Source organism: Balaenoptera musculus, chromosome X, assembly GCF_009873245.2.
Source record: "Balaenoptera musculus isolate JJ_BM4_2016_0621 chromosome X, mBalMus1.pri.v3, whole genome shotgun sequence".
NCBI lineage: Eukaryota > Metazoa > Chordata > Mammalia > Artiodactyla > Balaenopteridae > Balaenoptera > Balaenoptera musculus.
This window is the reverse complement of record NC_045806.1, coordinates 39378930-39396677: the sequence shown is the minus strand read 5'-3', so window position 1 is coordinate 39396677 and position 17748 is coordinate 39378930. Positions and strand designations below refer to the sequence as shown.

At 44.5% G+C, this 17748-nt stretch overlaps 1 protein-coding gene across 1 annotated transcript in view; it reads left to right on the top strand.

The window, feature by feature from the left end:
* Nucleotides 1-1799: 1799 nt before the first annotated feature.
* Nucleotides 1800-17748, top strand: part of DIPK2B (divergent protein kinase domain 2B) — a 48827-nt gene continuing 32878 nt past the window's right edge. Inside the window, exons 1-2 of the mRNA XM_036840940.1 lie at nucleotides 1800-2157; nucleotides 10141-10405. Of these exons, the coding sequence (XP_036696835.1) occupies nucleotides 1922-2157; nucleotides 10141-10405 (501 nt within the window). The 5' untranslated portion in view covers nucleotides 1800-1921. The remainder of the gene's footprint in view (nucleotides 2158-10140; nucleotides 10406-17748) is intronic.

The following is a 17748-nucleotide window of genomic DNA, read 5'->3' as shown; positions in this document are numbered from 1 at the left end:
CTTATGGGAGGTCTATCAGGTCCTCATATGGGTGACCAATCATTCAAGTTTTCCCAAGATTAAGGGGTTACCTGAGATTCCAGGACTAACATCAACAGCCCTGGCAAACTGGGACAGTTAGTAACTTTAGTCAGTGCCCTTCCTACACTGTCCTGCTGTACTGTCCATGAGCAACCTGCCTGGGCTCTTAGCTCCCCTGCTGCTGAGACCACCTGCAGGGCCTAAAATAAAACCTTGAGGTAACAGTAAGTACAATATATATTTTGTTAAATCACATTGAATCTGGAACACCATTTGCAGCACTTTCCCCAGGGATCTGTACTTAGCCCTGTACCTTTTTTCAATATTTCTGTACTTTTTATCAATGCAAAAGACCCTGCTGGGCTTCCCTGGTGGCACAGTGGTTGAGAACCTGCCTGCCAATGCAGGGGACACGGGTTCGAGCCCTGGTCTGGGAAGATCCCACGTGCCACGGAGCAGCTGGGCCCGTGAGCCACAGCTACTGAGCCTGCGCGTCTGGAGCCTGTGCTCCGCAACAAGAGAGGCCGCGACAGTGAGTGGCCCGCGCACCGCGATGAGGAGTGGCCCCCGCTTGCCGCAACTAGAGAAAGCCCTCGCACAGAAACGAAGACCCAACACAGCCGTAAATAAATAAATAAACAAATACTTTAAAAAAAAAAAAAAGACCCTGCTAAGAAGATGAAAGACAAGTTACCACCTGGGAGAAAATATTTGCAAGCCACATAAGCAACACAGAACTAGTATCTAGAATATATAAAGAATTCTCACAACTCCACGATAAAAAACAAAAAAAGCATGACATTTCACTGAGGAGGATATACAGTTAGCTAATAAGCACATGCTTAACCGTCAGAGAACCGCCCTTACCCTGCTCTTCCCATCAATCTTTAGCAAAACTCCCCAATTCTCCTGAGGCCACGCCCAGCTTTTTTTCCTTCTCCCAACCCAAGCCTGCCTTCCCTGATTTGGTCCTCTCTACATATTCCTTAATTAGTACTGCCATCTGCTCCATGCTATGGACCTTTTCTTGATGTCAGGAGGAAGGCCATCCTGGGGCAGTCATATCCCACCAAGTCAGGCCGGCCACCGAGAAGGGAGGTCGGGCAGTAAAGGAAGAGGGACTTTCAGGCAAGGGGGAAAAGGACAGACACAGCTGGGTGCAGGCAGAAGGATCTTTCTGGTGTTCCCCTCATCGTGCCAGAGGCCACCGGGTCCTTTCCCCTCCTTTCTTCTCAGATTGGCAAGAGGGGCTGAAGCATAGACTCACTTGCGTTTGTCTGTTCCCTAAGCAGTAAAAAGGCTGCACCTTTCAAATCAGTATCAGATGTGCCCCTTAATGGCCGGCAAAATGACTTCTAGTTATTTCACAGCCAAATATGGCTGGTTAAGGGGCAGGCCAAATTATCCACCGCAGGGGGCCGGGGAGGGGTTGGTGTGCGTGTGTCTGTGTGTGTGTGTGATCCATAGGGACAGATACACCCAGAATTAAAACAGTGGAGGGCGGAGACCTTCAGGATCCTTTGACACTCCCAGGTGGAAACCAGGTCGGACATGCATCCTGCATGGACCTTTCCTGCCCAGCCAGGATATCCTGTGTTTGTCAAAAGGACTGCACAGGGAGGCCCTGGCCATTGTCCTTCCCGAAATCTGCTAGTCAGCCCCTCCCCAGGCTGCAGCAGAGGAAGAGTAACTCTGGAAACGGTGTTATCAGCATCCTCCATGGACTTCCTCACCTCCTCCCCATCCTCGTTAGCCCCAAGCCCCTTAACATCCTCAAACAGAAACCTGGGAAGCTGGGATGGGGTCAGCGCCCTGAAGCCAGCCCTCTCTCTTTTGCCAAGACCTGCCTCTGCACAGCCCTAAGTGGGCAACCGAGGGCTGCAGCTGGAGTCCCGAGCCCATGATGGAGCCGCGGCTGGGGCCTGAGGCTGCAGCCCTCCACCCGGGCTGGCCAGCCCTGCTGCTGTGGGTCTCAGGCCTGAGCTACTCTGTCTCCTCGCCGGCTTCTCCCTCTCCTTCTCTGGTGCCCCGAGTCAGAACCAGCTACAATTTTGGAAGGACTTTCCTCGGTCTTGATAAATGTAATGCCTGCATCGGGACATCTATTTGCAAGAAGTTCTTTAAAGAAGAAATAAGGTCAGAATCTCAATCAGATAACTCTGAGGGGCAACATTCTGTTCCCTTCATGTCATGATGTCCAGGAGCTTCTTGAAATCAAGTCAGGATGTAATTTATGAATTTATGGGTGGGAGCTGAAGCAAAGCCATTTAATCACAGGGGGAATGAGTTAAAGTTGGGATGGGAAGGGGGTAAGGTGTGAAGCCAAACTCCAGCTCTAAATGCTAAGTCCAAAGTTTCCTTTGGAAGTGGGAGCTTAAAGTTTTAAAGTTTTCTAGGAATGGAGTAGCCTGGGACTATTGAGTTTACCAAGTTCATTTCTCATAGTGGGAAGGAAATAAAATTTATAGAAAGCTTACTATGTGACAGACAATTTAAAGCTGTTTTTATTTTCTCCTCACAACAATCCTGGGAGTTAGTGTTTTGCACTCATGATTCAGATAGTGAACTGAGACCTAGCAAGGTTCAGTGACTTGCCCAAGGTCACCGCCTAATAAGTGGCAGATCTGGAATTCAAACCGAGGCAGTTTGCTCCAAAGTTTCTGAACAAGTTTTCTGCTGTGAGATGTTGCCTTGGTCAGAGGAAAACCTAAGTTTAGTAAATCTCAATGCACCTGGCTCTCACCAAAGAATAGTACCACACTCTGGAATTCAGGCCTGTCAACACACGGTCAATGTGTTGGCCTTTACTTGGCCTTTACTATGGCCAAGACGCAGCACGTGCTGTAATGGCATTGCTATAACTCTGGTCATTGCCCTCCGGGGTATCAGGACAGGGGAACGGTGTTACAAATAACAATAATAAGGCCTGATCCGATGCAGGCCAGAAGTGAAGTGTAAAGGACCTTGGGGAGCTCCAGGGAGAGGATATTAATTCCAAATGGGGACTGGAGAAAGCCTTCTCCAGGGGAAGGTGTTCTGAGCAAGACCTTGAAATTTAGCGGGAGGAGAGGGGCTTAAGTTAGAAGGATCAGCTTGAGCAAAGGCCCAGAGGTGTGGGAAGAGGTGAGAAGTCTTAGTGGCTGGAGCATGTGGCACGTGTGGAGGCATGGCAGCAGGAGGAGGTTGGAAGGGTCAGATGGGGCCAGGGGCCTTGAATGCCATACCAAGGAATTGGGACTTAACCTGTGAGCCAGTGGTCTCCACCCTTTTCAATAGAACATTTGTAATAGGCCTCTTCTCTTGTGCCTTCCCCCAAGGTCCTGCCTCTGGCTTGTAAGATTTGAAGACCAAGCAGAAGGCATTCATTTACAATAATTTTATTTCCAATCTGTATTAACCAAAGATGTATTTGAGTATTCAACCAAGTTACTAAACAGAAATAACAAATAGAAAATACCAACAAAAATGTTGAACTTCTTTTGTGAGATGGTAGATATTATAGGGAGTGGATGTGAACTTTTCCTATTAGACCATTTTTTAAAAATTTTTATTGGAGTATAGTTGATGTACAATGTTGTGTTAGTTTCAGGTGTCCAGCAAAGTGAATCAGTTATACATATACATATATCCACTCTTTTTTAGATTCTTTTCCCATATAGGCCATTACAGAGCATTGAGTTCCCTGTGCTATACAGTAGGTCCTTATTAGTTATCTGTTTTATATATAGTAGTGTGTACATGTCCTATTAGACCATTTTTTAAGGCATTTTGAATGTTAAAAAGTTGAAAGACCTCCAATTGGGGAAGCTCTACTGCAGGCAATGGTGAGGATGTTGAGTAGGGTGGGGACAAGATGAGGCCTGTATTTTGGAAAGATCTTCTGGAAAGCAGTGTGCAGAACGGCCTGGTGATGCTGGCAGGGGCTGCCAGACCAGTTCTCCTAGTCCAAGAGAAAGATCATTGGGAACAAAGCAGGGCAGGAAGGATGCAAGTCAGTTCAGCTAGAGAATCATTTTGTTGATCAACTCGATGTGACAGGAAATGAAGATGTTGGAAATGAACTCAAGATTTCCCACCTAAGAAATGGGATGGAGAGGACCAAAAACACAGGGGGAGTGGGACTGATTCCTTGGAGAAAGAAGGCAGTGAGAATATGGGCATATTTTAAGATAGGAGCGAGGGAAATTAAGGGATTCAACTGAGGAAGAGCTCCAGATTCATATCCTCCTCCAGATAAGTAAACAAGAGTGTATGAATATTACAGTCGACTCTTCAAGTGGAAAGAAATGAGGTTTTTCTCATCAGTCAGGTAATGACCAAATTCAGGAAGCATTTCCCCAAATAGGTTTGTGTTCCAGTTGAGTTCAGGATATTACTTCAGCTCCCTCAGAATTCATTTTCCACGTGCGCCCGCCTGAAAGGGAAGTGTGCAGATCCAAGCAGGAAAACACCAGGCGGGGCAGGTTGAGGTTTGGAATGCTTCACGTTGAGAAATCACATCCTCAGCGCAAGGAAGCAGCGAGAGGTAGTGAGTGGCTCTGGGAACGTGGACTTGTTTATAGTCCTTTTCTCTACATTGTAAATAGTATTTTCCTTATTTTAAAAGTGATGTCTCTTTATTTTAGAATTTTCAGGAAATATTGATTAAAGAAAGCACAAAATAAAAATCACAGACAATTCCTCACCAAGAGATCAGCGTTTAGTTAACATTTTGGTATATGATCCTTACCACCTTTTTTCTAAGTATGGATTAAAATTTTTTCAACAAAAATGTGATCATACTATGCATACTCTTTTGGAAACTTTTACTTAATCATGTATCGGAACACCTTTCCACATTAACTATTCTTCTCCACAATTTTATTTTTAGTGGTTTCGTGGTATTCGATTGCATCAATCAACCATAATTTATTTAACTAATCAACTATTGTGGGATAACTAGGTTTTTTTTTTCACTTTTCATTGTTATAAACAGTGCTATGTTGAACATCCCTGTGGCTAGATTTTTATGCACATCAATGATTAATTCCTGTAACAAATTCCTAAAGGTGAAATTTCTGGGTCAAAAAATACAGTGAATTTTTAGGATTTTGAGATATATATATATATATAATCTCCAAATGGAGACTTCTACCTATAGATTTTACTTTTTGCACACTCAGAAATGTTTACTATTACTATTATTTTTATTATGGATTTCTTCTCAGTTGAGCCCTTTTTGCAGGCTTCTTGCCCATTTGTATTTCTTCTTTGCTAAATTGTCTACAAGTTCACATCCTTTGCCTCTCTTTCCAATGGTGTGTTTGCTCATCTTGTTTTTGTTCATCTCCAAACATTTCTCCACTTTTAAAACTGATCATAATGCTACCTTAGGAGAAAGCCCATCCAAAACTTTCAGATATTAGGCTGAAATGCTATAGCCAGGCAAGCATTAGTACTCCAGTCCTGGTCCTCATTAAGGATTGGACAATGCTTGTTGTTCAACAACAAACAGAGGGTGAGCTCCCCGGGCTGGCTGGGTAGGCTGAAGACACATGGTTGGTGGAAGGATGTCACCTTTCCTTCTTTCCCTATCTTTTCTTTGGCAAGAATGGTAATGATGAATCTGATGCTTCCCATACACAACCAATGATCTTTGACCATTAGAATGTTTTCAGTACCAGTTTTCCATGCATTATATGTTGACTTTCAAATCATGAATGAAAAAGTTAAGGGAAGCTAGAAAAATGAGTCATCCTGATTTACATATTCTTCCTACTGAATATATCCCTATATATAAAATCCGAAGTGACCACCCCAACTGGCAAGTTCTACCAGGATCTGATTGATCAGTATTTGCATATGTGCAAGTAACAGGTAAGGTGAAAGTGTGGGGTATGGGGTACTTAATGGCAGTATTTCTGATCAGAATCACTCCTAAGGATTCCTCGGCTCTTACGAGGATGGACGTCTTACCTTGCCTTCCTTACTGTACCCACATGGCCTTACATCCTCACCCCCCATTCCCAAAGTCTTAAAGAATGTTTAAATACTTCTGAGTGGTGGAGGACTCACAGCAAAATAAGTAAATCATTAAGTTTTATTTTGCCTTCCCTTCTCCCTTGCCCTTGTCTTTCTCCTTCACCTCAGAAGGTGATAGTAATTACTGCTTTAACTCACTTCCTCAAATGAATTCAGAGGTCTTGGGAGCTTCAGGGCCCCAGAGCTTAGGGCAAAAATATCCATCTACACATTCAATCATCCATACACACATCCATCCATCCATCCATTCACCCATTCATCCACCCAACCTTCACTCTGTGCATCCCATTCATCCAGCCCTCCATGTATTCCTCTACTCATTTAACCATCTGTTCATTCAAATACCCACCCAACCATCCATCCATCCATCCAACTAAAATTATTGGGTACTAACTTGGAACCAAGCACTCTGCTAGGCACTTAGTTACAAAGTTGAAGGAGGCCCAGTCCTGGCCCTGAAGGAAGACAGAGACATGAACCAATGATTAAAGCAGAGTGTGAGGACTATACAAAATGTCCTACACAGGATGTCATGGGAGCATGTGGGAGGGAACCTGTCTCAGACTGGGGGGGATGAGGGAGTGAGAATCAGAAGAGATGATACCTGTCTGGGTTTTAATGGGTTGGGTAGGGATTATCCAGGGAAGAAAGAGTAAGTGTCTCAGATAAAGGGATCAGCATATAACAAGGTGAGTGGAAGCCCAGAGGCCCAAAACAATACGGCTTAGCCAAGGATGGTCAGTGGTTTGGTGAGACCAAAGCAAGCTTGTAAGGAGAGCAGCAGGAGATGGGCTTAGGAAGAGCATTGTGAACTGCTCTAAGTATGAACTGTATCCTGAGAGCTTTGGCAAGATGCTGGATGTTTTAAGTGTCCTGTGCAGAGCTGAGGGATGGAGAAGAGGGAAGAGAGGCACGAAATATTTAGGAAGGCATGGCTACAAACTTAGTGTTTGACTGGATGCAAGCACAAGAAGTATACATTCTCGTTCCAATGTTGTCACTCTCCCCTACACCCCCAGCCTGCTCTCCATGTCGAGGGGCTTGCAGGGATGGGACCACATGACATTTATTCTTCCTTCCAGCTCTGGGAAACTATGATCTTGCTTTTCCATCTTTCAACCCAGTGAGGAACTCGGCCAGGCTCACTACAAACATGCCCATGATGTCAGTTCAGAAGGAAGATTAGAACTCTGCCTCTATTTTGTTGTTTTCCAAATTCTAGGATATTAACATTTTAGTCAATAAACAGCAGGGCCCATTTTCTCACTGACATTCTTCAGTTCAATAAAGTAGGTAATCAAAGTGGTAAGAATATTCATTTTTTTCCCATTCAGCATCCTAAAGTTATTACCATTTGGAAAGGGGGAGAAGTGTGGCCTGTAAACCTGTTTATTTGTCCTCAATTGGTCCTCATGGGACACCTCAAGCCATGGCTGGACATGCACCGGGATCCATGACAGTCACCTGCCAAGTCAGTGCTGCCCTCTCGGTACAGCTTCCTCGGAAGGTGGGGACAGAAAAAGAGGACAATGAGGTTACCCCACAGGGTAGGGCATCCCTCCCCATGCCATCCCCACAAACCGGGAGACAAAGCCCCCTGAGATCTGTCCTCCCCTGCCACTAATTTTCTATGATTCTTCAGATAAGTCATCTTCAATTTTCTCATCCTCAAAATATAATTGACAAAGTGAGAGAGTGGCATGGACATATATACACTACCAAATGTAAAATAGATAGCTAGTGGGAAGCAACTGCATAACACAGGGAGATCAGCTCGGTGCTTTGTGACCACTTAGAGGGGTGGGATAGGGAGGATGGGAGGGAGGGAGACGCAAGAGGGAGGAGATATGGGGATATATGTATATGTATAGCTGATTCACTTTGTTATAAAGCAGAAACTAACACACCATTGTAAAGCAATTATACTCCAATAAAGGTGTTAAAAAAAATAGATAACCAACAAGGACCCACTGTATAGTGCAGGGAACTAATAACCTATAAGGAAAAAGAATCTGGAAAAGAATTTTTTTAAAAAAAAAATATATATATATAATGGAAGGGGGACAGGGACAGAATCATCTTTAAGGACCCTGCTAGCTATAACTCCTAATAATGTTACCCACCTGTTACCAAGCGCAAATTCATAAAATAGATGATAGAGGACTAAGTAGCAGCAAAGTGGTTTAGAGTACAAGGTCTGGAGCCCTGAAGGCTACTTCCTCCAGTTCCTGGCTGTGTGACTTGGAGCAAATCACTGAACTTCTCTGTGCCTCAGTTTCCTCATCTGCATGGTAATAGCAGTGCTGACCTCATAGGTTTGTTGAAAGGTTTAACTGACTTAATGCACATAAAGTGTTCAACAAAGTGACCGCTAAAGTGATTCATAAATGTGTATCGCTGTTATTGTTATCTAAGAGAGCCACCTAGTTGTAAATCCTTAGTCACAGGCCCTTGCGGAGGGGTGGTTTGAACCCGCATGAATAAGAGTAGCTACAGGAAACAGGCCTGTCTCGGGGGCCTAGGCCCTTCCTTATTCTCCCAGTGGGGAGGATCATTTCCCATGGTTGTCCTAAAAATTCCAATAGAGTTGATTCCTTGCAAGTTTTCGGTGTCTGGTCTTTTTAAACAGATCTGTGGCGATGTCCTTGAATGGAATTCTTTGTGCCTACTTCCACTGCAGTTTGAATGGTCCTGCATTGCAGAAGGCACTTACTGACAGTTCCTTAGAGCACCTTCTTTGAAAAGCTTTCAGTCTAAGAGTCTTAGTTACCCTAAGAGGGTAACTGTATCATATAGGTGAGAAAACAATACAACGTAGGGTTTGGAGCTAGTTCCTCCAAAACTCATTATCATGAGGTTGCCCAGTAATGTGCAATAATAAGAATTTAAAGATTCTTATTGAAATTAAATTAAAAACAACAAGGTCCTAGTGTATAGCACAGGGAACTATATTCAATATCCTGTGATGAACCATAATAGAAAAGAATATGGAAAAGAATGTATATATACGTATAACCGAATCACTTTGCTGTACAGTAGAAATTAACACAACATTGTAAATCAACTATACTACAATAAAATAATTTTTTAAAAAAAGAAATTCAATATATAACATATAAGCCTAATTTTCACTTGCAGTATAACCCTCAATTATTAATAATAATGAAGAGACACCTTTTCTTAGTAATTTTTCATACATTAGTCAGAAGGAGATTGAACATTCTTCCCTGATGGAACTGTCGGCACACAGCTGGAGGAATGACTGGAGAAAAGGGTCAAGGTGGTGCCTAGAAAATCAGCAGATGGTAATAGGCCAGTGCCTCTCCCCTGGGGAGGATTCCATTGTGTGGAATCACACACCTCCTGGATCCCACATAGCTTTGAATTTGGTGACCCTTTAGCAGCCACTGTTCCCTGACACTTGGTTGGTACTCATCTGTGGACTGAAAGCAAAATTGATGGGGCTTTTGGGGGTTGGATATGAAGAGACAGTGCCCTCCCCAGTGCAGGACCAGAAGCCTCTTCAAGAACTGTGGTTTCAAGATCCAGCCGTTGTTCACAGAGTGGGCCGCTGCTAGAACCAGTGTAGCGAAGGAGAAAGATCATGGGTTTTTCTGACAGACAGACCTGAGTTTGCATCCCTGCTTAGCAACATATTATCTGACCTTGCAAGGCACTTAAGCTCCGCAAGCCTCAGTTTCCACATCTGTAAAGTGGGGATGGGGTATTAGGAGAATCAAAGGTACCAGCATGTGTAAAGCTGCTGCCTTCACGTGGAGTAGAAGTTCAGAAAGCCATGGCTAGTCCTTCTGTGCCATTTGGATGAAGAAGATAAAAGTTTGGTTTTGGTATGCAGATCCCTCACCTTTTCTGACATCACATATACACTTCCCTAAGCTTGAGGAAACACAAATAGTCCTCTCACAGGAAGAGCTTGGAGCTTCCCAGTCTAAGGAGAAGAAATGGATCAGAACAGATGCTCTCCCCCATCTCCCTGTCCCCGGGCTCTGCTGGCCCTGGCAGTGTGGCTGGTCCCTGCTTAGTCCCTGCTCCCTCTCTCCAGCTCCCAGGCTGATCCCCAAAGGGCTATTCTTCCAGGTTTGACAACTGGCTGGCCTCACACCTTGGACTGTCTCCCGACGACTTGCCTTCTTACCCTGTAAATTACTCGGATGATTTCAAAACCTGGCGCCCCGTGGAGATCTCAAGGCTGGTCAGCAAACACCAAAACGAGATCTCGGACAGGAGAATCTGTGCCTCCGCAGCTGCCCCAAAGACCTGCAGCATTGAGCGCGTCCTGCGGAAAACAGGGAGGTTCCAGAAATGGCTGCAGGCCAAGCGCCTCACACCGGACCTGGTGCAGGTGAGAGTACTGGCCGTGGGGGTGGGGAGAGGGGGCCGAATCCATTCCCAGCTCACATCTCAGTCTGGGCAAAAGGAATTGTAGTCTGTCTAAAGTGGGACAAAACAATGTCATGAAACAGCATGGCTTGTGACAAGACAGGAACTAAACAGGTTTAGTTATAGGGACCCTTCCCATTGTCATTCTCCATTCTCTCTGATATGACCCCCAGCGACTCTTTGGGAAACAGTTCCTAGCTCCCACCTCTGGTCTGAAGGACGGATGACCCTCACCAGCCTTCCCCCCCTCACCACAATGTTTGCCAACCCCTAAACAGTGACCGTTCTTAGAAGCTCCCATACATACGCATCCCGTTTCATGATCCAGAGACCCCACTTTGAAAATCGGCTTCCTCTTTGATCTCCCACCATAAAGAAGAACCAAACCTGAGTCACTGCAAAAGCAGACTCTGATAACACAGCTCCCTCCTCCCATCTGAGAGCTCCCACCCACTCCCACGGGTAGGCTGCCTTCAGAACTTCAGCACGTTGCCAGTGCCATCTTATCCTGCATTGGTCCCCTCCTGCACTATCGCCACTGGTATCGTGTTTTTCATCCGAACCAGCACAGTCATGTAACTCCACACACATCCAGCTGGCCCCCTGGGGCAGAAGATGCCGCCTCAAAGGATTGAGGAGCCGCTCACCTTCAGCAAAGATGGGAGAGGAGAGGCTCACCTCAATCTCCCTGTCATGATGAGGCTGGAGGCTTTGGCATCCCTCAGGGGCACGCCAAGTCTGTTTCTTGAATTCCCCAGGCCACTAGCCCCTTCATAGGGGCACATAAGGCTGCCTGGGTAACTTCTGACCCTAACAAACAGACCTTCCCCTTGGTCTCTTCGAGATGAGCAACCCAGAACGAAGCAGTCACTGGTCCCTGCATATCTCGACCACGTGGCAAGACCATGTGGCTTTACTCTAAAGTCGTGTGGAAACTGCTTTGAAATCAAGAGGAATCGAGCTGCTGGTGACATGGCCATCATCTGATACGGAGCTTTCCAATGTGGTCCTTTTGTACTCTGCACTTTATGAATCTCACTGGCATGGAGTGGGGAGAAAATAAGCCAGAGGAAGTCAAACTATTGCCAGGTTGGGGAGGTGGTGGCAAGACCCAACCTAAGGGTCTTGGAGTTGGTGTGGGAAACTGGAAGTGGAGGCTCAGGTGGAAAGAAGCTTATGGGAGCTGCTCAACACTGGGCAGAACCGGAAGACAGAGGATAGATATCAAAGCCCACACCATGGTACACACCCTAGGTGTAATGCCCCTGTGCCTCTCTTTCTGTGCCTGCAGACAGAGCCTCCATGCACTGGCCTGGGTACCCACCATCTGCCATTCTCAGGCTGACCACAACTAATACTGAGGCATGGGAAGGACCAATATGAGACCTCCTCTGCTTTGCCTCAAATATGTGCTCAGGAACAAATAGAAGGCCCCAGGAAGAGCAAAACAAGATACGCAAGGGTTTGTTTCAGAACCCCGTGAAAATCCCATCACTTCTTCCTGCCCCCATTGCTGTCTGGTCCCACGCTGACAGGCACAGTTCCCCCAAGGCACCGGCCCCAGACTAACTCCACCTGGGACCTAGCAAATGTACCAAAGGACAGAACATCCTGGTGCACAAGATACACTTGAGATTCACAGAAAGTGGCTAAACTGGCCTTGGGCTTTGAACTAAGGAAGACTCCTTCTTTCCCTCATTTTCTAGACACTTCCATAATACAGTGGGGATTATCCCAGGAGGCCTAGGAAGTCCAAAGCAACCTGCCCAGTACATCTAATGCCACCTACCTTGATGAGTATAGACGTTGTGGTAGGTGCAAAAGATCCCTGGGGTCTGGAAACTGTGGTTGAGTCCTAACTCTGCCACTAACAGCTGTGGCAGAACACGAAGGAGCTCAGAGACCCAGGAAGAGCAGAGAGCTTCTAGTTCCTGTTCATCCATGTGACAAAGATGAATCAGACACAAGCTCTGCCCCCCAGGATCATGTGGCCCAATGGTGAGGACAGACAAGAACACAAACCACCACAAAGTGTTGTAGTGGATGTTATGATAACAGCCTGTATGGGGACAAAGGACAGACTATTGACTTGGATCCTTCACTCACTGACCAGTTGACCTTGCATTTAAGTCTAGGACTTCCCCACTCTGCTCTGACATTCCTCCTCCAAAACTGTGCTGGGGGGAGGTGTCTGGATGATCTCAAAGGCCCTCCCAGTTCTGATATTCTTTGATTTCACACGACTCTACTTCACTTAGATAAGAAATCCTAATTGAATGCCTACTATCACCAGACACTGTGCTGGGTGCCTTGATTCCCTGTTTCTCAAAAGGCAGCAAATAGTGCCTGCTTTACCGGATTCATTCATCCTAGTGAGCTTATAGATATGAAGATATTTTAGAAAAAGTCCATCACCATAGAAGTATGGCAGTGTTGTTGTAATAAGTGGGTCCCCTTCTTCAATTTCTTGTGCTAAAACTTGCTCTACCAATTTTGTCAACGTGCATTAACATACAGCTAAAAAAGCTTTCCTTTTCTTTTTTTAACATCTTTATTAGAGTATAATTGCTTTACAATGTTGTGTTAGTTTCTGCTGTATAACAAAGTGAATCTGCTATATGTATACATATATCTCCATATCCCCTCCCACTTGCGTCTCCCTCCCACCCTTCCTATCCCACCCTTCTAGGTGGTCACAAAGCACCGAGCTGATCTCCCTGTGCTATGCAGTTGCTTCCCACTAGCTATCTATTTTACATTTGGTAGTGTATATATGTCCATGCCACTCTCTCACTTTGTCCCAGCTTACCCTTCCCCCTCCCCGTGTCCTCAAGTCCACTCTCTACGTCTGTGTCTTTATTCCTGTTCTGCCCATAGGTTCTTCAGAACCTTTTTTTTTATCATACATGGGTGTTGAATTTTGTCAAAAGCTTTTTCTGCATCTATTGAGATTATCAAATGGTTTTTCTCCTTCAATTTGTTAATATGGTGTATCACATTGATTGATTTCTGTATATTGAAGAATCCTTGCATTCCTGGGATAAACCCCACTTGATCATGGTGTATGATCCTTTTAATGTGCTGTTGGATTCTCTTTGCTAGTATTTTGTTGAGGAATTTTGCACTTAAGTTCATCAGTGATATTGACCTGTAGTTATCTTTTTTTGTGACATCTTGGTCTGGTTTTGGTATCAGTGTGATGGTGGCCTCGTAGAATGAGTTTGGGAGTGTTCCTCCCTCTGCTCTATTCTGGAGGAGTTTGAGAAGGATAGGTGTTAGCTCTTCTCTAAATGTTTGATAGAATTTGCCCAAGAAGCCATCTGGTCCTGGGTTTTTGTTTGTTGGAAGATTTTTAATCACAGTTTCAATTTCAGTGCTTGTGATTGCTCTGTTTATATTTTCTATTTCTTTCTGGTTCAGTCTCAGAACGTTGTGCTTTTCTAAGAATTTGTCCATTTCTTCCAGGTTGTCCATTTTATTGCCATATAGTTACTTGTAGTAATCTCTCATGATCCTTTGTATTTCTGCAGTGTCGTTGTTACTTCTCCTTTTTCATTTCTAATTCTATTGATTTGAGTCTTCTCCCTTTTTTTCTTGATGAGTCTGGCTAATGGTTTATCAATTTTGTTTATCTTCTCAAAGAACCAGCTTTTAGTTTTATTCATCTTTGCTATTGTTTCATTCGTTTCTTTTTCATTTATTTCTGATCTGATCTTTATGATTTCTTTCCTTCTGCTAACTTTGGGGTTTTTTTGTTCTTCTTTCTCTAATTGCTTTAGGTGTAAAATTAGGTTGTTTATTTGAGATGTTTCTTCTTTCTTGAGGCAGGATTGTATTGCTATAAACTTCCCTCTTAGAACTGCTTTTGTAGCTTCCCATAGGTTTTGGGTCATTGTGGTTTCATTGTCATTTGTTTCTAGGTATTTTTTGATTTCCTCTTTGATTTCTTCAGTGATCTCTTGGTTATTAAGTAGTGTATGTTTAGCCTCCATGTGTTTGTATTTCTTACAGATTTTTTCCTGTAATTGATATCTAGTCTCATAGCGTTCTGGTCCGAAAAGATACTTGAAACGATTTCAATTTCCTTAAATTTCCCAAGGCTTCATTTGTGACCCAAGATATGATCTCTCCTGAAGAATGTTCCATGAGCACTTGAGAAGAAAGAGTATTCTGTTGTTTTTGGATGGAATGTCCTATAAATATCAATTAAGTCCATCTTGTTTAATGTATCATTTACAGCTTGTGTTTCCTTATTTATTTTCATTTTGGATGATCTGTCCATTGGTGAAAGTGGGGTGTTAAAGTCTCCTATTATGACTGTGTTACTGTTGATTTCTCCTTTTATGGCCGTTAGCCATTGCCTTATGTGTTGAGGTGCTCCTATGTTGGATGCATAAATATTTACAATTGTTATATCTTCTTCTTGGATTGATCCCTTGATCATTATGTAGTGTCCTTCTTTGTCTCTTGTAATAGTCTCTATTTAAACGTCTATTCTGTGTGATATGAGAATTGTTACTCCAGCTTTCTTTGATTTCCATTTGCATGAAGTATCTTTTTCCATCCCCTTATTTTCAGTCTGTATGTGTCCCTAGGTCTGAAGTGGGTCTCTTGTAGACAGCATATATACAGGTCTTGTTTTTGTATCTGTTCACCCAGTCTATGTCTTTTGGTTGGAGCATTTAATCCATTTACATTTAAGCTAATTATCGATATGTATGTTCCTATTACCATTTTCCTAATTGTTTTGGGTTTGTTTTTCTACGTCTTCTCCTTCTCTTGTGTTTCCTGACTAGAGAAGTTCCTTTAGCATTTGTTGTAAAGCTGGTTTGGTGGTACTGAAATCTCTTAACTTTTGCTTTCTGTAAAGGTTTTAATTTCTTCATCGAATCTGAATGAGATCCTTGCTGGGTAGAGTAATCTTGGTTGTAGGTTTTTCCCTTTCATCACTTTAAATATGTCCCGCCACTCCCTTCTGGCTTGCAGAGTTTCTGCTGAAAGATCAGCTGTTAACCTTATGGAGATTCCCTTGTATGTTATTTGTTGTTTTTCCCTTGCTGCTTTTAATATTTTTTCTTTGTATTTAATTTTTGATAGTTTGATTAATATGTGTCTTGGCATTTTTCTCCTTGGATTTATCCTGTATGGGACTCTCTGGGCTTCCTGGACTTGATTGACTATTTCCTTTCTCATGTTAGGGAAATTTTCAACCATAATCTCTTCAAGTATTTTCTCAGACCGTTTCTTTTTCTCTTCTTCTTCTGGGACCCCTATAATTGGAATGTTGGTGCATTTAATATTGTCCCAGAGGTCTCCGAGACTGTCCTCAATTCTTTTCATTCTTTTTTCTTTATTGTGCTCTGCTGTAGTTATTTCCACTGTTTTATCTTCCAGGTCACTTATCCATCCTTCTGCCTCAGTTATTCTGCTATTGATCCCTTCTAGAGAATTTTTAATTTCATTTATTGTGTTGTTCATCACTGTTTGTTTGCTCTTTAGTTCTTCTAGTTCCTTGTTAAACGTTTCTTGTATTTTCTTTATTCTGTTTCCAAGATTTTGGATCATCTTTACTATCATTACTCTGAATTCTTTTTCAGGTAGACTGCCTATTTCCTCTTCATTTGTTTGGTCTGGTGGTTTTTTACCTTGCTCCTTCATCTGCTGTGTATGTCTGTCTTCTCATTTTGTTTAACTTACTGTGTTTGGGGTCTGCTTTTCACAGGCTGCAGGTTTGTACTTCCCGTTGTTTTTGGTGTCTGCCCCCAGTGGGTGAGGTTGGTTCGGTGGCTTGTGTAGGCTTCCTGGTGGAGGGGACTGGTGCCTGTGTTTTGGTGGGTGGGGCTGGATCTTGTCTTTCTGGTGGGCAGGACCATGTCCATTGGTGTGTTTTTGGGTGTCTGTGACCTTGTTATGATTTTAGGCAGCCTCTCTGTTAATGGGTGGGGTTGTGATCCTGTCTTGCTAGTTGTTGGGCATGGGGCATCCAGCACTGGAGCTTGCTGGCTGTTGGGTGGAGCTGGGTCTTAGCGTTGAGATGGAGATCTCTGGTAGAGCTCTTGCCGACTGATATTACATGGGGCTGGGAGGTCTCTGGTGGTCCAATGTCCTGAACTCAGCTCTCCCACCTCAGAGGCTCATGCCTGGCACAAGGCCGGAGTACCAAGACCTTGTCAGCCACACAGCTCAGAAGAAAAACAAGAAAAAAAGAAAGAAAAAATATAATAATAATAAATTTAAAAAAATTTTTTAATTAAAAAAATTATTAAAATAAAAATAATAATAAAAAAAGAAGAGAGCAACCAATCCAATAAACAAATCCACCAATGATAACAAGCACTAAACACTAAACTAAGATAAATTTAAAAATCAGAAACAAATCAGTCACAGACAGCAAACCCCAAGTCTACAGTTGCTCCCAAAGTCCACCACCTCAATTTTGGGATGATTCGTTGTCTAGTCAGGTATTCCACAGATGCAGGTACATCAGATTGATTGTGGAATTTAATCTGCTGCTCCTGAGGCTGCATGGAGAAGTTTCCCTTTCTCTTCTTTGTTTGCCCAGCTCCTGGGGTTCAGCTTTGGTTTTGGCCCTGCCTCTGCGTGTAGGTCACCCTCAGGCATCTGTTCCTGCCCAGACAGGACGGGGTTAAAGCAGCAGCTGATTAGGGGGCTCTTGCTCATTCAGGCCGGGGAAGGGGAGGGGTATTGTAGTTATAATTGGAATGCAGGGTGAGCCTGCGGCAGCAGAGGCCAGCATGACGTTGCACCAGCCTGAGGCGCGCTGTGTGTTCTCCCGGGTAAGTGTCCCTGGATCACGGGACCTTGGCAGTGGCGGGTTGCACCGGCTCCCGGGAGGGGAGGTGTGGAGAGTGACCTGTGCTCGCACACAGGCTTCTTGGTGGCAGCAGCAGCAGCCTTAGCGTCTCATGCCCATCTCTGGGGCCCGTGCTGATAGCCGCAGCTCGCGCCCATCTCTGGAGCTCGTTTAAGCAGCGCCCTGAATCCCCTCTCCTCGCGCACCAGGAAACAAAGAGGCAAGAAAAAGTCTCTGGCCTCTTCAGCAGCTCCAGACTTTTCCCGGACTCCCTCCCGGCTAGCTGTGGTGCACTAGCCCCTTCAGACTATGTTCACGCCGCCAACCCCAGCCCTCTCCCTGGGATCCAACCAAAGCCCAAGCCTCAGCTCCCAGCCCCGCCCGCCCCGGCGGGTGAGCAGACAAGCCTCTCGGGCGAGTGAGTGCTGGTCGGCACCGAGCCTCTGTGTGGGAATCTCTCCGCTTTGCCCTCCGCACCCCTGTGGCTGCGC